This window comes from Wyeomyia smithii, chromosome 1, assembly GCF_029784165.1.
Source record: "Wyeomyia smithii strain HCP4-BCI-WySm-NY-G18 chromosome 1, ASM2978416v1, whole genome shotgun sequence".
NCBI classification, from domain to species: Eukaryota; Metazoa; Arthropoda; class Insecta; order Diptera; family Culicidae; genus Wyeomyia; species Wyeomyia smithii.
Window position 1 is genome coordinate 174,267,318 of NC_073694.1, and position 25,444 is coordinate 174,292,761.

The 25,444-nt window shown below is 32.0% G+C and overlaps 1 protein-coding gene across 6 annotated transcripts in view; it reads left to right on the plus strand.

Annotated features, from left to right (window-relative positions):
- The window catches only part of LOC129730047 (sodium/calcium exchanger 1), a 488,453-nt gene that overhangs the window by 281,281 nt on the left and 181,728 nt on the right, over positions 1 to 25,444 (plus strand). For 4 of the 6 annotated variants that reach the window (XM_055689055.1, XM_055689064.1, XM_055689073.1 and 1 more), the window contains 2 exons: positions 8,474 to 8,565; positions 23,001 to 23,146. In XM_055689055.1, the coding sequence (XP_055545030.1) occupies positions 8,474 to 8,565; positions 23,001 to 23,146 (238 nt within the window). The remainder of the gene's footprint in view (positions 1 to 8,473; positions 8,566 to 23,000; positions 23,147 to 25,444) is intronic. The other 2 variants (XM_055689080.1, XM_055689095.1) reach the window with 1 other exon arrangement.

Genomic DNA, 25,444 nt, shown 5'->3' on the forward strand with positions numbered 1-25,444 from the left:
GTCAGAGGGGTTCGGGGATGGTGGCGCGGGAGGCGAGGGATCTACATCCATCGCGCTATGTTTAGCGCACTAGCGCTGACAAGAACACGTACCTTTTTATTTCTCCCTTCCAGTAAGGTTGGTTGTCCGATCGTTCGAAGTAGCAGCCGTTACAGCCAGCAGCACCAATACAGCAGCACCAAACAGCCACCAGCAGCGAGCCAGGTGTGAGATCACTCCACACAGCGATACGACTCGCTGACACTGATGGCTTCTTCTTTTTCCTCGTTTGTGTCTCGTCCACTGCTGTAGCACAATCCAGCCAGCAGCCAAATCGGCTTACGCACCAGCTGGCAGTCACGATGCGAAACAGTTGCACAAAGGAACGACCTTGAACCCGGATTTATTTCACTCGACCAGGCAAACAATGCCAACACTTGTTCACACGTCTTTTGTTTTATACTCTATCGGACCGATCACCAAACACGTCCAGTACTGATGCGTGTTCGGCACAGAATGTCCATAAACAGTTGAATTTCTCTAAAATAACATATTTTTTTAATGACAAATTAATTCAATTCAAAATCTTTTTCAAGGGTTCTAAAATAGACAAGTTGTTACCAAAAAAAATCTAGAAACAGAAAACAGTCACTTACAGATAGGATATCGTTTTTGTCGAATAGATATCCTTTCTGTAAGTACTGTTTTCTGATTATAGATTTTTTTTTGTAACAACTTGTCTATTATATATGTGAAAAAAAAACTTGTCCATTTGTAGCATCATTGAAAAAGATTTTAAATTAAATTGAACCGTCGGAAAAAAATGGAAAATATGACAGATAATAGTTATTTAACCATTCCTGTGAATTTTGTTGACATTATATAGCCATTTCAACGCAAACGTAACCTTGCGCCTCCTTTCAATGTTGAATTGGTGAAGACGCTGGGTTACCCATCCAACAGCGTTCTAGAGAACGAGTTCAGGGGGAAATTTGCATCTAGAGCTCGATAATAAGATTGTAGAGAAAAGCTTCCTTCTACAAAATTATGCAATATTGAAAAGCGCACATTTTACTTTAATCACAAATTAGGGCCACCCAAATTTTCGATGAAATCCACCATCTAACTTTTTTTACTTTGCTGATAGAGTTAAACAATGTTCTACAATTTTGTAGCTTCGTTAATTTTGCGCAACTTTGTAGAAAAAGTTTTTTTTTCTATCTTTCAATATAACCGATTTCGAGTTATTTTAGTTGTTACATATTTTAGTTGTTACAGAGTTGTTACATATGACGAGGCGGTTATTTTTATTTAATCTAACCATATAAAAATACAGTAATTTCTGTCTGTCTATCCGTCTGGTCCATAGAGACTTGGAAACTACTGAATCGATCGACGTGAAAATTAGAATGGAGAGATTTTTGTGGCCGGGATAGGTTATTATAATGGTTTGAGACGCCTCCCTCCACTGGAAGGGAGGGTTCTCACACAAATGAAACACAAGTTCCTGCATCACTCGAGAACTTAACAAACAAATGGAAACAAATTAGGCGTGTGGAGGTTTTTGGGAGCAAAAATTATTTCTCTGGTAGTTTGACACCCTATTCATCTCTGGAAGGAAGGGCTCCTATGCAAATCTAACACTAATATCTGCATTACTCGGAAGCAAATGGAACCAAATTTGACATGTGAAAGTTTTCACTTTTCACTATTCACTATTCACTATTCACTATTCACTATTCAATATTCACTATTCACTATTCACTATTCACTATTCACTATTCACTATTCACTATTCACTATTCACTATTCACTATTCACTATTCACTATTCACTATTCACTATTTACTATTCACTATTCACTATTCACTATTCACTATTCACTATTCACTATTCACTATTCACTATTCACTATTCACTATTCACTATTCACTATTCACTATTCACTATTCACTATTCACTATTCACTATTCACTATTCACTATTCACTATTCACTATTCACTATTCACTATTCACTATTCACTATTCACTATTCACTATTCACTATTCACTATTCACTATTCACTATTCACTATTCACTATTCACTATTCACTATTCACTATTAACTATTAACTATTCGCTATTCCCTATTCACTTTTCCCTTCTCACTTTTCACTTTTCACTTTTCACTTTTCACTTTTTACTTTTTACGTTTCACTTTTTACTTTTTACTTTTTAATTTTTACTTTTACTTTTTACTTTTTACTTTTTACGTTTTACTTTTTACTTTTTACTTTTCACTTTTTACTTTTTACTTTTTACCTTTTACTTTTTACTTTTTACTTTTTACTTTTTACTTTTTACTTTTTACTTTTTACTTTTTACTTTTTACTTTTTACTTTTTACTTTTTACTTTTTACTTTTTACTTTTTACTTTTTACTTTTTACTTTTTACTTTTTACTTTTTACTTTTTACTTTTTACTTTTTACTTTTTACTTTTTACTTTTTACTTTTTACTTTTTACTTTTTACTTTTTACTTTTTACTTTTTACTTTTTACTTTTTACTTTTTACTTTTTACTTTTTACTTTTTACTTTTTACTTTTTACTTTTTACTTTTTACTTTTTACTTTTTACTTTTTACTTTTTACTTTTTACTTTTTACTTTTTACTTTTTACTTTTTACTTTTTACTTTTTACTTTTTACTTTTTACTTTTTACTTTTTACTTTTTACTTTTTACTTTTTACTTTTTACTTTTTACTTTTTACTTTTTACTTTTTACTTTTTACTTTTTACTTTTTACTTTTTACTTTTTACTTTTTACTTTTTACTTTTTACTTTTTACTTTTTACTTTTTACTTTTTACTTTTTACTTTTTACTTTTTACTTTTTACTTTTTACTTTTTACTTTTTACTTTTTACTTTTTACTTTTTACTTTTTACTTTTTACTTTTTACTTTTTACTTTTTACTTTTTACTTTTTACTTTTTACTTTTTACTTTTTACTTTTTACTTTTTACTTTTTACTTTTTACTTTTTACTTTTTACTTTTTACTTTTTACTTTTTACTTTTTACTTTTTACTTTTTACTTTTTACTTTTTACTTTTAACTTTTTACTTTTTACTTTTTACTTTTTTTTGCTTTTTACTTTTTACTTTTTACTTTTTACTCTTTACTTTTTACTTTTTACTTTTTACTTTTTACTTTTTACTTTTTACTTTTTAATTTTTACTTTTTACTTTTTACTTTTTACTTTTTACTTTTTACTTTTTACTTTTTACTTTTTACTTTTTACTTTTTACTTTTTACTTTTTACTTTTTACTTTTTACTTTTTACTTTTTACTTTTTACTTTTTACTTTTTACTTTTTTCTTTTTACTTTTTACTTTTTACTTTTACTTTTTACTTTTTACTTTTTCCCTTTTACTTTTTACTTTTTACTTTTTACTTTTTACTTTTTACTTTTTACTTTTTACTTTTTACTTTTTACTTTTTACATTTTACTTTTTACTTTTTACTTTTTACTTTTTACTTTTTACTTTTTACTTTTTACTTTTTACTTTTTACTTTTTACTTTTTACTTTTTACTTTTTACTTTTTACATTTTACTCTTTACTTTTTACTTTTTACTTTTTACTTCTTACTTTTTACTTTTTACTTTTTACTTTTTACTTTTTACTTTTTACTTTTTACTTTTTACTTTTTACTTTTCACTTTTTACTTTTTACTTTTTACTTTTTCCTTTTTACTTTTTAGTTTTTACTTTTTACCTTTTTACTTTTTACTTTTTACTTTTTACTTTTTACTTTTTACTTTTTACTTTTTGCTTTTTACTTTTTACTTTTTACTTTCTACTTTTTACTTTTTACTTTTTACTTTTTACTTTATCCCTTTTACTTTTTACTTTTTACTTTTTACTTTTTACTTTTTACTTTTTACTTTTTACTTTTTACTTTTTACATTTTACTTTTTACTTTTTACTTTTTACTTTTTACTTTTTACTTTTTACTTTTTACTTTTTACTTTTTACTTTTTACTTTTTACTTTTTACTTTTTACTTTTTACTTTTTACTTTTTACATTTTACATTTTACTTTAACTTTTTACTTTTTACTTTCTACTTTTTACTTTTTACTTTTCACTTTTTACTTTTTACTTTTTGCTTTTAACTTCTTACTTTTCACTTTTTACTTTTTACTCTTTACTTTTTACTCTCTACTCTTTACTTTTTACTTTTTACTTTTTACTTTTTACTTTTTACTTTTTACTTTTTACTTTTTACTTTTTCCTTTTTACTTTTTACTTTTTACTTTTTACTTTTTATTTTTTACTTTTTACTTTTTACTTTTTACTTTTACTTTTTACTCTTTACTTTTTATTTTTTACTTTTTACTTTTTACTTTTTACTTTTTACTTTTTACTTTTTACTTTTTACTTTTTACTTTATCCCTTTTACTTTTTACTTTTTACTTTTTACTTTTTACTTTTTACTTTTTACTTTTTACTTTTTACTTTTTACTTTTTACTTTTTACTTTTTACGTTTTACTTTTTACTTTTTACTTTTTACTTTTTACTTTTTACTTTTTACTTTCTACTTTTTACTTTTTACTTTTCACTTTTTACTTTTCACTTTTTGCTTATTACTTCTTACTTTTTACTTTTTACTTTTTACTTTTTACTTATTACTTTTTACTTTTTACTTTTTACTTTTTACTTTTTACTTTTTACTTTTTCCCTTTTACTTTTTACCTTTTACTTTTTACTTTTTACTTTTTACTTTTTACTTTTTACTTTTTACTTTTTACTTTTTACATTTTACTTTTTACTTTTTACTTTTTACTTTTTACTTTCTACTTTTTACTTTTTACTTTTCACTTTTTACTTTTTACTTTTTGCTTTTTACTTCTTACTTTTTACTTTTACTTTTTACTTTTTACTTTTTACTTTTTACTCTTTACTCTTTACTTTTTACTTTTTACTTTTTACTTTTTACTTTTTACTTTTTACTTTTTACTTTTTACTTTTTCCCTTTTACTTTTTACTTTTTACTTTTTACTTTTTACTTTTTACTTTTTACTTTTTACTTTTTACTTTTTACTTTTTACTTTTTATTTTTTACTTTTTACTTTTTACTTTTTACTTTTTACTTTTTACTTTTTACTTTTTACTTTTTACTTTTTACTTTTTACTTTTTACTTTTTACTTTTTACTTTTTACTTTTTACTTTTTACTTTTTACTTTTTACTTTTTACTTTTTACTTTTTACTTTTTACTTTTAACTTTTTACTTTTTACTTTTTACTTTTTACTTTTTACTTTTTACTTTTTACTTTTTACTTTTTACTTTTTACTCATTTTCTTCTCTACATACATCTGCATTCTGTTGATTATTTTTAAAATTTTTATTTATCCTTTCCACTTTATTGTCTTAATATTGTCTTATTTAAGGTTTCTTCATCTTTCTTTCTTACTCTATTTATTAAAGTGTTGATTTTTCAATACCTTATTTCTTATATTTTTTTTCATTTTTTTATTCTTTCTATGAATTTAATTTCCAATTTGCAATTTGTTGCTCTTATTTTCATTTTGTAAATCATGAATGCTTAGTTTTGATTTCCAACTTCTGTTTCATGATTGATCAATTCCACAAAAAACGGGCAACCAATTCAATACACGATTTTTGATTTGGCTGAAACTTTGCATAGACGTTTCCATAGGCAAAAAATGCCATTTTGTGCTATAGGAAGGAATTGATGCTATGGGAAGGAATTGATGATTACAAATATTTTTAGGGCCGAAACGATTTGTTTGATCGGTATGACGTATTCGGCAAAGTTGTAGATAATAATTATGTGTTTCCAAAATAAATATACACTCTTGAGAGAAAAATTCAAAAATTATTTATCCAAAAAAGCTCATATTTTAGAAACCTACCTAAGCAATGCAAGCGGTCCGATCATAGAGAAATCAAGAAAAAAAGTAATGATATCTTGCAAAAAAAAATTTTAATTTATTTTTTCGAGGGGCTGTTATTTACGACTTTACCGAAGACATTATGCCAATCAAACAAACCGTTTTGGCTGTAGAAATATTTTCAATTTCCGACAGAGCTCACTATGGAGAATTAATAATATTTTTGCTGTCAAAACGGTTTGTTTGATTGGCATAGTCTTTTTGCCAAAGCTGTAGATAATAGTTTTGTCCTTCCATAAAAAATCATAAATTTTTTTTTCTTGATTTCTTTACGATCGGGCCAGTTGCATTGTATAGGTAATCTTTTGTAGTTATTACATAAAAAAAATAGATTTATAAAAAATGACCTTTTTTAGAAATACAATTTTTTCTTTAAGATTTTTTTCAGGAAAAATAATTTTGTAGTGCATATTTTTTTGAAAAGACAAAGTTATTATCTACAACTTTGCCCAAGACGTCACACCGATCAAGCAAACCGTTTTGGCTCTAAAAATATTTCTAATCATGTAAGATACTGATCTTTTCAAAATAGAATTTTTCAATAGCTTCTAGAAAATGAGTCATGTTCCAAAAAATTAAACCAATAGCACAACATGACATCTTTTGCCGAAAGAAACGTCTATGCGAAGTTTCAGCCAAATCAACAATGACAATTTAAAAAAAAAATTAAAACTGGGACATTTTTTGTGGAACTGCTCGATTGTAAAACTCAAAAAACTTTTGATTTCAAATTTCTCATTTATTTTGTAATTTCTATTTGTAAACTAGTGTTACCAAAGCGTAACTACAAATCACAGATTTTTTCTAGAAAAACAGATCATTAATTTTACAGTTTTGTTACGTTGAACTCGTACACAAATTAGGTAATCCGATTTACAACGAAAGAGTATTCGCATTGCCTTTTCATAATTATTATCTCTCTGCAGGCATTTCACGCGTAACATTTCGAAAGGAACTAAGTTACATTGAGAGTCTCCTTTTCTTTACTTTTTCTTTGATTAATAACTAGGTTATGTTTACATTTCTCATAGTGAGCCAGGAAACTTTTATAAGGGTTCTGTAATTCACGAAACAGAATGAGAGGTGAGAGATCCTTCATTGCTTCTTAGATCCTTTAGACAAGTGACTGCAAGATTTGTTCTCTGTCAACACTTCATGAAAAGCTTGCGAGTTTTGTCTATTTTGCAATGCTTTCAGTAAAAGCCAACACGTGCAAAGAGAAGAATTAACATCTGATTAAAACTTTCTTTCCAGTTCTCGCAGGCGCGCGGAAATTCCCATGTGATGCCAAACGAAAGCACACGCGCAACTTCCTAGGGTAGGGGTATAACATTGAAAGAAAATATAGCTTTGTGCTGAACACACTGGCAGAGGGCAATGATAGGATTATTCTGATATGAAGCACTTTTTGGCCTTTTATCTCCACCTCCATGCGCAGAATGAAATTAGCGTGTGAGAAAATGTGTGAAAATCCTATTTCACGAACGAAGCTCGATAAGCCGACACAAAGTATTTTCATCCACAGGGATTTTCATTCCCGTCGCTGTTGAAAGCCGGAGCTTGCGTATCGGAAGCCGCACGCGACTTCCGGGTATCTTAACTTTCCAAGTGGATTTCAAAGTTTGTTTTACAATGAGGAAACATTCATCCAACTTCAACAAAATCATAACTAGGAGATGCAATCATTTGAGAAGAACGGTTGTGACTGTGAAAAACCTTCTTTAATCCCTTCGGAAGGTTTCCAAAATGCACATCAATCCGGCAAAGGTGAACCTCGTTCCGAACTGATTGCTCTGATTTATTGCACTTCACGGTAGCCTGAATGTGAAACGGTGCAAGGGTGATTAATTTCTTCCTCCGTTTTGTCGATTTCGAAATTGAAAATCGCTTCCATCCCTACACCAGTTGCTTCAATGCTGCGCTGGGATACGGCCAAAATGGATTTTTTCCATCTTGAACATAAGTTTCATTCGACATCAATTCAATGCTGCTTAATATTCATTGTGGAATTTTCTAGTTCACATGCTGTACTGGCCACTTCTCGCTTCGAGTGCCGTAATTTATAGTTGCTGCTGGGAATTTAGCTGAAACTAACTCGTCTCGCTGTCTCGTCTCTCTCGGTACACAACAACAGACGTATCCATCACAAATTGCCCTCCAGCGTAATCTGTCATGTCATTCCAGCTGATATCTTTACAAACGACGCTCGGGACCTCTTGAAAATGATGTCGTCTATCATCCACGCACTTCTATTTTTTCACAACCATATCATATAATTTTTGTTGTTGTCTCCACTCTTATCCGATAAAATTGTGAACCTAATCCATATTGAAATCATATAGAAGTACTTCGAATGAATTAGTTATCAATTCTTCCGATGAAATGTTACAAGAAAGCGAATCGGTAAATCTCCACCGGCACTTTGATTTATCTATCGAAAAACTTTCAGTATGAAAGCAGTAATACGCCAACATGGCACAAGATGGAAGAATGATCAGCACTTTCACATCCCTCTCTTTCTCTCCCTCTTTGTTGCAGGCAAACCATCCAGCTGGGCATCATCGAGGAGGGAAGCTACGAAAAGGACGTGCTGTTCTATGTGAACCTCGGCGAGCCGCAACAAATCGGAGGTAAATTTCAAAAGCTGACAGCATTCCGTGTCCTGTTGGTTTTACTTTCTGGTCTAGAGATAGAATATTCGTTTTTAATTCAAACGCGGTAGAGAATCGTTTCGGTATATGAAACGGTATGAGTTGAGTAGATAGTAATCATTCATGCTGGAGTATGTTGTAATTAACTTTTCTGTTTACTTTTTTTTTCACGTAGGTAGTATGATTTGAAACTTCATAGGCATGGGTAACCTATGAGGGGGATTTTTTTCTCCGTAATTACGTGCTAATGAATCGACAGGAAAAAACAATACGAATCTGGTTTAATTTAAAACTACGCATGAATGTCATCATCGTGGGGAATGTTAACTTGAGAGTATTGCTAAAAAAAGTTACAAAAACCACGTCATGTAAAGCGAAAACCGTTAGATCTGTATTGCGCTTTGACACGCCTAAAAAAGAAGACGGCAAATGAGAAGGTACATGAGAGGGAAATAAAGAGAGGTAAATCGATGAGAAATAAATATTCAAAGCTTAAAATTAAACGTTATAAAAAGGAAAAAAATTAAATTGTAAGAAACAATAACATTATAAAAATGTAAGATTCGAACATAAAATTATTCAAGAAAATATTCAACCCAAATATGCGAATTCAAGCTCAATAATGGAAAACAGAAGAGAAAACAAAATGGAATAGGATGATTGGAAACAGAAATCAACTGAAACAAACAAAGCATATGCTAGATGACAAGTGACAGCAACAAAGAAAAGACACCCTTGATTGAAAATAAATCTAAATGTGGTATGAGGAATTGGAGTAGGAACGGATTATTGATTATTGTAATTTATCCTGTGGTGATAAAGTAATTACAGTTTGAAATCTTTCATTCCGACGTCACACCATGGTTTAGTTTCCGTAGAATGTACCCCGGTATAGTGCAGTAAAACATAGTCTACGTCTAAAGTAAGCATTAAAAATGCTGGATAATACAGGGTGTTCAATAAGTTCGAATACACATCGAAGTATGTTTTTTTGTTAGAGAATTAGAATTACGTTGTCCATTGATGTGAACTATTGTAATAAATGTAAATATGTGTAATATATGTTGTAAAATATGTTTAAATATGTTTAAAAAAATATGTTTAAAACAAGATATTTTTCCCTACATCAATTTTTATTGGAACAGCATTTATTGAGAGCTTTTACGACATATTAGCTTAAAGCACACGTCCATTGTGCTGTACAACGAGCTTGAGACGTTTTTTCTAATTCGCACGCGGCATGCACCTGGTCCATCGGGATCTCGTACCAGATCTTGGGAATACACTTTTTAAATTGGTCCATAGTCCTTATTTCATGCTCACTCTGCTTAGCCATCGTGCACTTGGCCAGCATGTACTATACATAAAAGTCCAGGGGATTGAGGTCCGGGGAATAGGGAGGCCACAAAGTCGAGTCAAATAAAATAATTGTAAAACATGAAAGAATATTTTGAAAAAGCTTACTTACTAGAAGTAAAAATTAAAATAGTGGTACACGAGTGTTTGAGAAAAAAGACATAAAATGGGTTGGTAAAACCCATTTATGTCTTTTTTGGTTGGTTGTAGATGGAAGAAATATTGAAAAAGTAGAAAAGATACAATGAATAAGAAAAGTAAATTCAAATTGAAAATAAGTAAAAGAAAAAGAGAACGAAAAGGGTGACAAAAGTGGCTGAATAAATTGAGAAAAATAAAACGGTAAAAACGAGGTGAGGAAAGATAATGAAAACCTGAACTGAAAAACGAAAATTGGGAATGAGATGAATGAGTAATGAAAAGAAAAAAGAGAAAAGAAAAGAGAGAAAAATGGGAATGATAACTGATTGTCTAGAGCTAGAAAAAAGACAATGAAAAACTGACGAAAAATTAAATTGCTATAAAAAAATAATGTAGCCGAGTCATAAACGAAGAAGTAGAATCATGATAACTGAAAAAAAGACCAATGAGAAAAAAAATACAGGGCGACGAGAAAGAACAAGGAGAGCTAGGAATAACTGCGACTGCCAAAACAACATGGGAGAAAGGAAGGAAACAGGAGAAAAATGATGAACATAAGATTTAAAAGAGGAAATCACATGGTAGATGTAAGAAGTAACGGAAAAAAGATATATACGAAAAGCGGTGAGTGAAAAAAGTAAAAGTTTAAAAGAAAAAAGAAATGATAATTGCATGAAAAGTGAGCGAGTAACTTGGGATAAAAAATGATAATCAAAAAATGAGAAAAGGAAATGCAAAAGGGCAATGCGAAAAAGAAAACGTGGAGGAAAATGAAAACATTAGGAAATTAGTAGGAAAAATTCGAATAGGGAAAGAAAAATAAATAAGCAATAGAGAAGAAACCCGAAGAGAACATTGAGAATTATAGTGAGAAATATAATCGCGGAAGCGAAATAGGTAAAAAGACGGAAGAGGAAGTTGACGAGAGGAAATGGAAATAGCAATGGGAAATGATTGAAAAAATTGAAAATTGTAATCAAAATTGTAATAAGAAACAAGAAAGAGAAAGATAAAAGAAAAAAGGTATCCTAAAAAAACGAAAATCAATAATGCGAAAAATTTTTAAAGATAGTGCAAAATTTTATATTTCAACTGGGAACATTAAGATGAAGAAATGACGAACAAAATTTAAAACAAAGAGAGAGATAAAACTAGGTAAAAAAGTAAAAATAGAAAAAATACGAAAATTAGAAACAGAGAAAAAGACAAATATTATTAATTAGCAGAGTACAGAAATAAAAAATAGAAGAAACATGGCAAAAACAGGAAATGGCCAATGAGAAAGCAATAAAAGAGCTAATGAGAAAAGATAATTACACCTCAACAATAAAAAATATATTGGGAGCCCAATAGCAAAACTAAGCAGAAAGAATCCCAGCAACAACTGAGAAAAAGAAAATTTCAAAGAAATATTAGAAAAGCAAGGCTGAAAATTGGGAATAGGAAATGATAATAAGAACCTCACGTAAAGATACGAGAAAGCAAAAAGAAAATACAAAAGGGAGAGAACATGGAAACGAAAAAAAAAGGAAACAGCAATTACGAATATGATACAATCAAACTATATAAATAAAGCAAAGTTTCCCGGATAATCGAATCAGAGAAAAAATATTCAAATCTGCGATTAACGAACATAAAATAAATATGTCCTTTTTTCATTCTACTTGTAAGATGCAGTGGCGTAACCAGAAATTATAATAGGGGTGATTTTTCGAGAAGCATAAAAAATAAATTGTACAAAGATTATTTTCACTTATTTCGAACATGTCCCAAACATGTCGGAAGTGACATGAATGATAAAAAATAAAATTTCGGATTAAACATTGAAAACGAACCCCAAAAAAGTAAAATTCCGGATAATCGAGTGTGAAATTCCGGATAGTCGAATTCCGGATAACCGAGTCTCCGGATAATCGAACCCGATCTGTATAAAGATAAGAAGAATTTCTAAATGATTATGCATACGGGAAAAAAAGGGAATTAAAAAAAATAACAGCAAAATGTCAATCAGAATAATACATGCAGATTGCTAAAACACATTGAAAAAAAAACGAAAAAAGAAATAGGACATAAAATGAGTGGAACAAAACAGGAAAATTGAAAAAAGAATTGGAAAAGAGGTAAGGCAGAAAAATAATAAGTGCCAAACAGGTAACGGGATTGAAAAAATGCATGGTAAAAAGCAAAAAAACAGAAGACAGTGAAGAGAATAAGAAAAAAAAGGGAAATAGGCAAGAAAATTAAAAACATGTAAGAGAAGAAATGCAAAAAAAAATAACAGCAAAGAACAAAACTAACAATTCGAGTTCAAAGAAATAATAAAAAAAATAAAAGAAGAAAATGAAAACACTAACGAGAAAAAACGAAAGGACTCAGACTTAATAAAAATTATGTTGGAAATAATGATACACCAATATATCAAAAGAAAGACAATAATGGGTAGATAAAATTGAGAAAAAACTCGGATAATAAAAAAGGGATAAGAAGAAAGAAATTCAAAAGCGAAACGATTGCGAGAAATTTGAATTGTAGATAGAAAAGATAACGAGAAAGTAGAACAGATACAAAGAATGAGAAAAGGAAATTAAAACTGAAAGTAACTAAAAGGAATCGAGAATGAAAAGGGTGACAAACATAGGTGAATAAATTGAGAAAAGATAAAAAGGGAAAAGAAAAAATAATAAGCAATAGAAAAGAAACTGGAAGGGAACATTGGGAAGAACAATAGGAAATGTTTGAAAAACCGAGAAGTGGAATGAGGAGTAGGAAAGAGAAAGTAAAAGGACAAGAAGCACACTATAAGAACAGAAAAAGCAACAATGAGAGAAAATAAAATTAAAAAAAAAACAGCAAAAAAGCAAGATAAATAAAACGGTAGAATGGAGAAAGGAAGAACATAAAAAGCGTTCCAAAAAAGAAAATGTCCAATGAGAAAAAATATTAAAAGCTTATAAGAACAAGGAGCGCCAAGAATAATTAAACATTTAAAAGATTGAATACAAAATAGCTGGGAGACCCAGAAGCTGAAATTGGCTAAAAGGGAAAAAACAATAGATAAGGAAAAAAAATGAAAAGAAATATTAAAAAGTAGAAACAGAAATGACAAAAGGAAAATGAGAGCAAGATATTCGAAATCAAAATAAGCAGAGAAAAATGACCAGAAAATAGAAACTAAAATGCCAAAGAAAAATTTTAACAACAATGGTGAATGAAATACACCCAAAAAATACAAACAAAACAAGAATGAAACAGAAAAGTGTGCAACAGAAATGGAGATTTAATTGATATAAAGAGTTCCTAAATAACAAAAAAAATAATAAACAGAAAATATATGAGAATAAAGAAAAATAAATGTAAAATGTCAATCAACAGAATACATTGTAGCAAAAAAAAAACAGATTGCCAGAACACATTAGAAAAAAGATTAACGGAAGAGAAAGGGAAAAATAAAATGCGTAAAACAAAACAGAAAATCTAAAAAAAACATGGGAATGATAAAAAATAAAAAAAATAGAAAAAGTGGGCAAGTGGATCGAAAAAAATAAATTGTATTAGGCAAAAAGAAAGTAAGACATTAATGAAAAAAGGGATGGAAAATGAAAACAGTAAATGATAAGAGAAGTAAGGAAGAGAGAAACGGTAAACATGTAAAATAAGAACAGAAAATTGGGAAAAAAATTGTAAAGCCAAATGAAAAAAGGGAAAAAGCGAGGGAAATATGAAGAGAAAACGATAATATGAAACACATAAAATTTGGAAAAGAAATAAAAAAAAACGTATACAAAAAATTAAAAAATTGATAAGCTTGTTAAAACACCGCAAACAGACATCCAAGCCGAACTCTCAATATTTGCAGCGCTACCAGCGACGCACACTGTTTCCAAAGCTGCAAAAACGTGTTTGAAATTATTTTGACACAAAAAATTAGTTTTTAGAGCCATAGTGCCTTCAGGAAAGTTGATCCATTCATTATTCTCCATTTTATAGAAGTTGCAAATTTGTGATTAATCCACTTAGCAGTGAGGAACGAATATCACTTTTTTCATTTTTGCATATAAAAATTCGCTTTATCCAGCAAAGTTGTTGCGCATTTTATGAGAAATAACTTTGTCAAAGGTACCATACTTCTATCTGCCTTTATAAATGGACTTTTATGGAGTTTTCTACAGATCGTCACTAAAAATCAATTTTTTAAATAGTGATGAAACATCTAGTAGTGATTTTCCACTATTTTTCAATGTTCTACATTGTTGTTTGCTATCATAAAACAAACAATTTCATCAAAAAAAGTTTTTTTTATCTCTTTTTATATTTCTAAATAAATAAGTGCATTATTTTAATAAAAATCTTCGATAACTAAATAAACTTGAGAGATAAAACTAAACTTTTTTCGATGAATTTGTGTGTTTTATGATAGTTAACAACATTGTAGAACATTGAAAAATTTTAGAAAATCACTATAAAAAGTTATATTGAAAAATGATTTTAGGGGCATTCTAGAGAAAACTTCACAATAGTTCATTTAAATAAGCAGATACAAGTATAGTGTCTTTGACAAAGTTGTTTCTTACAAAATGTGCTAAAACTTGGATTTTTATATGCATAAATGAGAAAAATAAAACTTATTTCTCACTTTTAGGTAGATTAATCACAAATTTTTCACTTCTCTAAAATGGAGAATAATACATACAACAACTTTACTGAAGACACTACGACTCCAAAATTTTCATTTTTTGAATAATTAGTGTAAATTAGCGCATTATTCTAGTAAAAATCGTCAACAATCACAAATAAATGTGAGATAAAAATAAACTTTCTTCGAAGATACTGTTTGTTCCGTTGTAGCAAACAATTCTGTAGAGCATTTAAAAATTGTAGAACATCAAGATAAAAAGTTAAATAGCAAAAAGATATTTTTAGTTGTGATCTATAGAAAACTCCACAAACGTCCATTTAAATAGATAGATAGAAGTATGATGTCTTCCACAAAGTTGTTTCGTTCAAAATTTGCTACAACTTTGCTGAACAAAGTGGATTTTTATATCACAAAATGAGAAAAGTAAAAATAGTTTCTCACTGTTGGGTGGATTAATCATGGAATTGCAACTTCCATAACATGGAGAATAATTCAACAACAACTCTGCTGAAGACGTTACGGCTCTACAACCAATGTTTTTGGGTCAAAATAATTTCAATCACGTTTCTGCAGTTTTGGAAACAGTGTGCGACGGTGAGAAAAATGGGTGAATAAATTGTGAAAAGAAAATGGCAATGATAAAAGTAATATGAGTGATCACCGTGGTTCTGTGGTTAGCGATGTCGGTCGGCTATCTCTCCCGCACGGTTGTGATATCGGGTTAGATTCCCGATCAGGTCAAGGATCTTTTCGAGCTGGAAATTTTCTCGAATCAGCACTGGGGCACGGTGTATCGTTGTACTTATCCTACAACATGCAAAATGTGCCGAAAACAATATCGATAACGAATTCTCTCAACTAATCTAGTTGATCGAGACCGCATTAGCCCCCCAGGCTAGCGGGCGATATTGTAAAAGTAATATGAAAACGAAAGAAGAAAGCCCTGGGAAGAAAAAAGAGGCAGGAAAATGGATATGGAAGAAAAAGTTGAAAAAAATCAGGAGTAACGAGGATGAGCAATAGCGAAAAAGAAGAAAAAAATGAAAAAGAGAACAGAGCAACAGAAAATGAGAACGTGATATCGCACGCTACCCTGGAGGGCTAATAGCGGTGTCGATCGCTTGAACTTGTTGAAAGAGTTTGTTATCAATATTGTTTTTGGCATATTTTGCATGTTGTAGGATAAATTCAACGATACACCGTGCCCCAGTGCTGAGTCGAGGAAATTTCCAGCTTGAAAAGATCCACGACATCAATAACCACGGAACCACGGGAATAAATAGTATAACAGAGCCATAAATGGAGAAGTGAAAGCATAGAAAAGAAGAAAGAGTCATAAGAAATCAATAAAAAATGGAAACAAGAAAAAAACAGAGAGAGCTAAAGCTAAAGCTAAAAGCTAACTGCCACTGCCAACAAACATGAAAAAGAGAAAAAAAACAAGAAAAAAATGCGAAAATGAAATGAAAAAGAAAAATTAAAAATGTAGATGTAAGAATCAATGGGAAAATTGAGAACAGAAAATGAGTAGCTGTGAGTGGAAAAATTAAAAGTTAGAATGAGAAAACAAAAGAAAAACATAACAAACAATTCGGGATACTGAGATAAAAATAACAAAATGGGAAATGGAAATGGCAAAGAGCAATGGCAAAGGGTAGTGAGAAAAAAAAAGTTTAAAGAAAATTGAAAAAAAAGAAAATTAGAAAGAGAATGAATAAGGAAAAGGGAGGAGGTTGTTCTAAAGGCTAATGAGAAAATTAAACCTGGAAGCGGAATAGGAAAATAGATGAAAGAGAAAGTGGACAAGAGAATATGAGAATAGCAACTAGGAAACAGGAATGACAAATGATTAAAAAAAAAATCAAAAAATGGAACGAGGAGTAGGAAAAAGAAGCAAATTGAAAAAACCCCTGAAAGCAACAATGAGAGAAAAAATTAAAAGACATTGCGAAATATGAAATTTAAACTGGAAACAATAAAAGAAAAAACGATGCATGAAATTTGATACAAACGAGGGACAAAACTAAATCAAAACATAGTTAGTCAATGAGAAAAACACAAAAGAAGATTACAAAAGAAATGTAAACAGCAAAATGAAGGAAGGTAAAAGAAAAGGAACATGGTAAACAAAAAAATATGACCAAAAAGAAAGAAATCAAACAGCTAATAAGAAAGAAAGATGTTTGCCAAAAAAATTGAACAATTGAAAAACATTGAAATAGCTAAGGAACCCAAAAGTAGAAATTGGCAAAAAAGGACACATAAATAACTGAAAGAAAGAAAATTGCAAGGAAATGTTTCAAACGGGGGCAAAAGGATTGGGAAAAGGAGAAAAAGATATGAGAAAATAAAATGAAAAGAGTAAAGAGCGTTGGAAGTGGAAACAAAAAAAACGCCAACGAAAATTTGTAACAAAAATGGTAACTACAATGCAACCAAATGTTACAAATAGAACAATAAAAGTGAACCCAAAAAGTATGCAACAGAAATCGAAATATAATGTAAAAATTAATTGCTAAATGAACAGAAAAACGAAAGAACAAAAAACCTAATTCAACAAACACATTAGAAAAAAGAAAAAAAAAATGAAAAATAAATTGAAAATGAAACAAAATCGGAAAACTGAACAAAAAAAGGGCAAGGGGATTGAGAAAAATAAACAGTTATAGGCAAAAGAAAACAAAACAGTGAAATCGGAAAGAGAAAAAGACATGGAAAACAGAAACAGATGTTGAAAGGATAAGTAGAAAAGAGAATTAGGAAAGGGAAGAGGAAAACAGGTAAAAAAACAGAGATTCTAAAAGGAAATGGAAAAGGGAGATGAAAAAGGTTTTCCTTTTTCATCTCGACCGAGGGAAATAGGAAGAGAAAGTGTTAATTACGTTAATTATTACAGGAGTCACTTTACGGTGTAAACCGAGTGAAATAAATAAAGCCCTATTACGGGACTAACATAAGTAAGAAAAACGTCGCAAAGTGACATCGGCTGTGGAATCTGAATTATTCTGAGTATTATATCACTGAAGTTAAAACGGAAAAAGCTACGTTTCGCGTTGAATCATTTCACGACCATTTTGAACAGTGATATGATTTTACGAAGATGGGATAAGTCTTAAAATTCGATTGATTTGTGATCTAATGATCATATATATTGGATTTAGTTTCCAGTAACAAATCGAATTAGGAACAGGTGAATTTTCTAATGTTCAGCGAAAACTTATTGCAAGAAGTAAATGGCAAAAGTGATTTGGCGGTTGATTGAAAAATTTGGCTCAGATGCCAAATGTCTTAGAAATGGATAAAACGAAATCTGGTGTTATCTCGAAAAAAAATCGGGAAAAAACGACTTTCTGGGACTTTTTAATAATTTTTTTAGCTGGCAAACTCAATTCACTTGTCCTGTTCTCGTTTTAACTACACGGAGCTAATTTTTGTCCCTTCACTTTAAGTAGAATCGGGAATAGGTCCCAAAAAGTGGAAGGGAATATTTCTAATCAATCAAGGGAGCATGAAATTTTCGTTTCGACTTACTGTTGATAATCGAATATTCTACAACGGATATGAAAAAAGAGAGGCAATAAACCGATGAGTCGAAAAATTACCCTCGCTTAACTCTTCGGTCATTCCAATTCAGCTTTATTGGCAGCAAAGGAAAAAACAAACACTAAATCTTATGGCCGTTCTGTAAGCTATCTCGCCAGCGCCGTTCTCCAGGCAATTAATATTCCCCTTCCCACACACTCACAGGTGTTGTTTATTTGCAATAGTAAAACTTTATGGTACGATTATTAGATCAAGTTCGTGTTCGATAAAAAACATCCAGGTCTAGTGTTTGTTTATCTGGCACTCATTTTTTATTGTGAGAATTAACGGTGTCGGAAGTTGCTATCTCGCATACAAGTGATGTGGTATGGTTGTTTAATACCGAATAAACGAATTTTTATTTGTGTCCGCTGTTTCAAGTGAACTCAATTGCCTTGACTGTCTGCTCGAAATGATTGCGAATTTCAGCCCTTTATATGAGTGAGGATATTGCTTTGAATAAAAAAGCTGTATGAATGTTTCTGCATGGGAGCGCAACATGTGTGCATCAAATTGCTTCATATCCTGTGGTAGGTACTATTTGGATAAGCAATCATACACACACACACACATATACTGTGATTCAATATGTTAGTTGAACCACGGAGTCTAAAGAATCAGTTTGGTCATGACATGCCAAAAAATCACTTCCCTTCTGTCAGCAACGGGGTTTCGGTGTGCCATCGCCAGTTTTCCGGCTGATTGGAATGCTTTTTTTTTGGTAACCCGCATCGTACCATGATGCCGCAAATACGTACGTTACAAGCAAAAGTCACGCGTTTTATAAAAAAAAGGCCGCTGGAAATATAACCAATTCAATGGGGCTGTATCCGTTTATAGGTACTTTTTGAATGGAGGAAACGAATTATAATGAAATGACACATTTTGGAAGCCCAGCTTGCCAATTTCTAATATTTATATTTATTAATGTTCTAACATTTCGAGTTTGGGGTTCGAAGTCTCACTGAGGAGGAAGCCAATTTATAAATTTAGCACAACTCATCCACAACATTTTAAAATTGATAGCAGTACTAACAGGTGAAACTATATTAATACGGTGTAGGTTGTGTCAATTTATTAAGACGCTAGAAATTATATTGGGTAATCGCTCCATTATTCATTTCAACAGCTTGGTGCACCAATATTCATCTTATTTCTTTTATTTGTCCAATTTGCCGTCAAATTTCGACAAATTTTTAAAAGTAAATCTGCTTGCTTCTCGATTTTCTCAAGTGGCTGAAAGTTTTACGTTGAAAATATGGTAAAACTTGACGATAAATTGATCAAAAAGGCGTTATGAGATGAATATAGGAGCAGTTACCCTAACTCTGAAATGTTGTTATCAAAAGTTTCAGTTTTAGTGAAAAGTATAGTTAAGAATACCAGTGCGTGAATAATGCTGAGTCTGAATTTGAACACGAATATTACAGCGGCGACATTAGAAGAAAAAGTGTCTCAAAAACAGAAAATAAAATGAAGGGAGTTAAGAAAACTATAAAAGAAGCCTTCAAATGATGTGGAGGAATATTCAGGTACTACACAAAAACACTCTGTTCAATAAAACAAGATCCACTGGACAGAAAACGAAATTTGCTACGAAGGTCGTATTCAGCTGTACCGGTTAGTAGGCGCCAACTGGTAAAGCTTTACTGGAAACCAGAAAAAACAGAGCGCGCAGTGAATTTTAATGAAAGAAAGATTTGCTCCAACAAAAATATCTGGGTTACAAATCTCAAAAAAAAAAACACAATCCCATCAAACAATTTTATTATAGAGCAGCTTATAAGACTGTAGTTCAGCTTAATCCAAGCAGCAGCTTAACAAGCTATAAATCAACAAAATTGTTTATGAAATTCGATGGGTTTGAACATGAATGTAGCTGAAATGTCAAAAACTGCTAAATTATATAGAAGTGCTGAACACCAAATTCAACACAGCTCTCCAAAGTAATCAAAGACGAGAAAATTGTAAAGAATGTGATACAAACTGCTTGCGTTCTCTTTTCTTGGATGAAAATCCTGCGTAGCGAGATAAAAGATTAATCTATTGTACCCTGTAACTTTTCATGATTAGGAAATGTAATTTAAGTAGAGAAAAGAACATATTACGATGATGACATATGCAATAGTAAATCCTAAAGTAGAGTTCAATTAGTCATTACTACCTTCTTGTAGTAATAGTCCACACCTTTCGCAGTTATAGTCGATTTAACTTTTTCTATAATTATTCTCTAATAAAAAATTCAGGAGCACAGTTTTTTCCTTTCAATATTTGAAACGGATCGATTGTTTATTATGACATTGCTTTAGATTATGACTTCATTCTAAATTTACACATACGTTGTATCTTTTCCTTCATTTCTATTCTTACAGTAATCAACTTTTATTTCTCAATTTTATCAGTTTTTTCTCTTTCTTTTCTTTTCTTTACATTTGTACTGCTACTAATCACCCAAATCACACTGTTACTTATACATGAAACATTGCCGTTTCCACCACTACTCCACTGTCAAATTACTTTTCAAACTCTATTTACCTCACAAAAACTCCACAAAAAACATTCACTTCCAAATCGACACCTAACTCACACCAACAAACTACAACGTAAAAACACACACACACTAAACACTGTCCCGACAATAATGCATTCATCGTTTCACTAACAAACCCATCGAAAATCGGATGCTACTCTCTGACAATGCTTCCTGCTGCCGCTGAAAACTGCTGATTTGTGATCAATTCTTTCACGAACAAAAAACAAACCCACACTCTATCGGAAAACCATCAACAACCGGGTCTAAATTGAACATCGCTTTCTTCTTCTGGCTGGGATGCGCGGCGGCTGCTTCGATGGCGGCACGCGGCGGCTGCTGGAAACGCTACTGAAATTGGTTGAAAAAAAAAACTTTCGCTGCCAAATTGCGCACTACCAACCTGACCACGGCAACAACAATATGTGCGCGAAATTAACCTAAATTTTTTCCACAATCACTATTGTCACTGTTTTCGTACTAAACAACACCAAAATCGAAACAAAAACTCATCACGGATGATCGTTGTTGTAAGTAAATAATACCTGGTATAACGCACGCACACGCCAGTGTGTGTGCGTGTGTATGGTTTGGTGCGTTCTTGGTCATCTGCCGATTGCTCCCAGCGCGCTTCGCTTGCTTGACCGCTTATTCGTTGTCTATCTCGCTTGCACATGTACGCAACTACCAACCATGCACAGCTGGCTACTACAACTAGGCTTGCTTTGATTGACGTTTTATCGCAAAGCGGTTTACCACAGTCCAAAACGGGATGTTTTGTTTTTTTTTTTTATTACGGGCGACGATAACTTGGCGGCTGCTGTCGTGTATCCGTATGTATTCAGCTTATGAGGGTTCTCACGCCAATTCACCCAGCCGTTGACAACACTCTTGATGAAACTTGAGTGAGTTTGGTGAATACTTTGTATACTTTTTAAAGGGGGATAAGTTTTTTCGAAATATTCGCACGGACTCAACCGCCAGTGTCACCAAACTCACAAAGTTTCACAGAAATCTGAGAGGGTGGCTGCCAACTCCATGTTTAGTTTTGTTCTATTGTGACACAAAAATCCAATTTAAGATACCAACCGGGATAGGAAACGTTCTAACCATGCGGGTTATGCTTCGTGTTTTCGAAGTGAACTGACCGCATACAGCGGAAACCACCAACCTCATGTTCTTTGCTTATATCCTTCATTAGTTCGAAACGATCCTTACAGAGCAGCTTTCGTGCGGTTCATCAATTTGTTCTCCCGTAACGAATAATAATTTCCGACAGTTTTCCCGATGCCGTCCAAGCATTTCTTTTCCGAACAATCATCCTCACCAAGAAAAAAAAACTGCTTCGGCGTACAATAGAAGCTTTTTCCTCACGTACATTTTCGGGAATTCAATGAAGGACACACAATACACGCACTCCCTCATCATGCTATAACCTAGCATAAGCTACCGGTAGCTTATGCTTGTTATACCGGAGAACTCCATAGCTAGCAGTTACTGGTTTAGGTTATACCTATTTTCGATACTATACAAAATACACATAACACAAAACCAGCAAGCGGGACAAATTTTCCCGAAGCTTACTTTTATCGGTGATAAAATACCTGGTACACATCCCGGTGTAGTAAATAATCTGCTTGTTTCCGCTACCGTATCGGAAAAGTGTAATCGGTTGAAAAATCGGAAAGTAAGCATTCGAACAGGTGTCAAACGAAATCTTGTTTGCATCCCCCTCAATTCAACAGCTGAAATCAAGATTCGTGTTGATCTCATATGTAATTGTAAAACCTATCAATTCAGTTTACATCGTCACTTGTATATAATAGGTGATCATCCAGCGTACAGTAAGTCGAGTGTTATTTGGGTTTGTTTAGAGTAATCTTTATGTTGAAACCGGTTCCTATCTGTTCTGTGTTTTGTTCATCTAATTTCCCGTTCGGTGAGAATAGTAGTGAAGCTACTGTCTCATGCTAGTGTCAAAAATGTTTGTTTTTGTTTGAATCTGTGACGTTCGAGTGCATTTTTGTTTTGTATTGTTTGAGGTTTCAGATTCAACTTATGTTTTCATTGTTAAAACCCCGTTCTTCGCAACCGCCGGCGCAACCAACCGAATTAACCGAAGTGGATGTTTTCCGTTCTTTTTTCTCTTTCTCTAAATTCACCACACAGACGAACTGGCAGGCATCATCGAGGCGGCGGAGGCGAAACCCGCGGAAGAACTGACAGAGGAAGACAAAATGGCGCTACTCGGCAGGCCCAAAGCTGGTGATATTGTCAGGGCACAACTTAGGATAAAAGAAAGTAAAGAATTTAAGGTAAGTGATATGTCCACCAGACAATTCAACGTAAGAAACGTTAGATTCAATGTAAACTTTCGAGGTGAAAATTGATTCGCGAAGAGTAGCTTAGCAAATATGAGAACACTACAATCTAACCATATATATGTTGCCTTTTCGTTTGTGATTGATAGCATCTGACCATCTGACATAAACAGATGTACAGGAAATGGTTTTTTGACAGAAAATGATAACCGATGCCATACTATAATAGATGAAGTCTAACAGTGCATTTTCAGTATTGATTACTCTCATCATGACTGTCAGAACACTAAATACTGAAAGCCTCCACTCGTCCCCACCAAGCTGTGTTGCTTCCGTATTATCACGTATCAGCAGATGAAGTGGGACTAACTGCACAAATTTATCATACCTTTAATAGGCCCATGAATCGCACACCGTCAGTCACGGCAGGCTGTGATGCCTGCCGACTAGCCACCCAGTCAGTAAGGCTCCTTCGATGGGGTAAACCCTATCATTAGGATACGTTTCTTGTGATGAATTATTCATAAAAATATTCGTTTATATTTATTATTCCCCCGCCAGTTTGGTACCACGAGGGTAGCACCAACCCGGCAATCCTTTGATTCCTAGCGAAGTGAAAACGGCCATCGTTCGTCCAGACAAATTTATGACGCTGGTTGGCATGAATTTTTAAACCCGGCCCTCCGTCGTCTCAGGCTCAGTCTAACGGTGCCAACTTGACTCGAACAGCCAAACACAAACCCTGGTCCCTGGTCTTGTCGCATGAGATTAAAGAGAAATTTTACCCGGAATTGAGTATTTACCGAGCTAATTTGTGTTGCATTTTTATCTCTGAAACGATGGAAACGCTTAAATAAAACAAGACGCTTGCAATCAGATGCTGTGGGAATGTTTATTTGCAGACCAAACTGCTTACATTTCCATTTGAAAACCTTACCCCGATAACCGCTCTGAGGCTTTCCATCGAAAGCAGCAGCATTTGGTACTGGGTAATACAACTTTGAACGATTGATTAGTAATTGATATTTTTACTTTGAATGATTGATTGACGAGTTTATGTTGTAATCGATAAACAATCTTGGAGTTTTATAAAATCAAACTAAACATGAAAGTAACTTTTTTCACGGAAGCTTTTATTAGATGTAACTCTTGTTAAACTAAACTAAATTACTACTTCTTTCGTTTAAATGAAAGATGATCGTGAAGTCAACGGGAATATTTGTTGTCAGTTTACGGAAATTTTTGTGTTACAGTTTATATTTTTTCTGGAAAGACAAAACTACCACCTACGACTTTTTTTCAAATTCCATTTTTTTTATGCCGGAGACGCCAATTTTTTTAAACGACCCGTTCTGGTTTTAAAAATATTTGTAACCATCAATACCAGTTTTACATAATACTTTCTTAAAAATTAGTCGTTATTTTGAAAAAAAAAAAATTATAGCATAAAATAGCATCTTTAACCCATAGGAGACTTTCGGCAAAGTGTCAGCCAAATCAAACATGACAATTAAAAAATATATTAAAATTGGGACAGTTTTTTGAGATATGCGCAGATTCAGAAAACTATTGTGTCGTGCCAAATAAATGTTGTGTGAACAAAAAAAATCCCAAAACACACAGTTCTGTTTTCGAGTGTAAGGTTACACTTAAAACTGTTGGATTTATTATGGTCATCACAGACACATTCGTCTGAATGTAATGAACCTCAAGAGGTCTGAATGTAATGAACCTCGAGGGCATGCCTTATGCATATCTTAACAATTTTTTTTCACACACTTGTTCATTGACCACGGTATTTTTCCATATTTCAATGTTTCGGAAAAATCGTCTTCTGCCGATCCTTCGCACGCTTCTGGAATCTGCGTTTATACAGGCTTCGAAATGATTACGGTAGATCCATTTTTTGCTGCGATAATCGTCCTCTTCATCCTCTGACGCTTCATGCAGAGTTGCCAATAAAATTTTTGGTTAAACTGGAAGAATGCTGAAGAAAAAACTGGAGAAAACTGGATTCCAAAAAAAAAACTTGTTTCAATTACTTTCACTTTTAACAAAAGAACTGTTGCAACAATTTCAATTATTTCTGAGTTCGCTCTCGCTTGGTATCCAATTCTTCTATCTATTTTCAAACTGCTACGCAACAGAAAATAAATTGAAGGTTTTTTTTCATGATCTGGTAAAACCTATTAGTTTGCTTTTATCTCAACCCCGCCATGCAGTTCTTAACTTGACCGTGTTTCGTGCGAGAAGAAATCATTGAAAATGCCGTTAAGAATATAAAAAATTAAC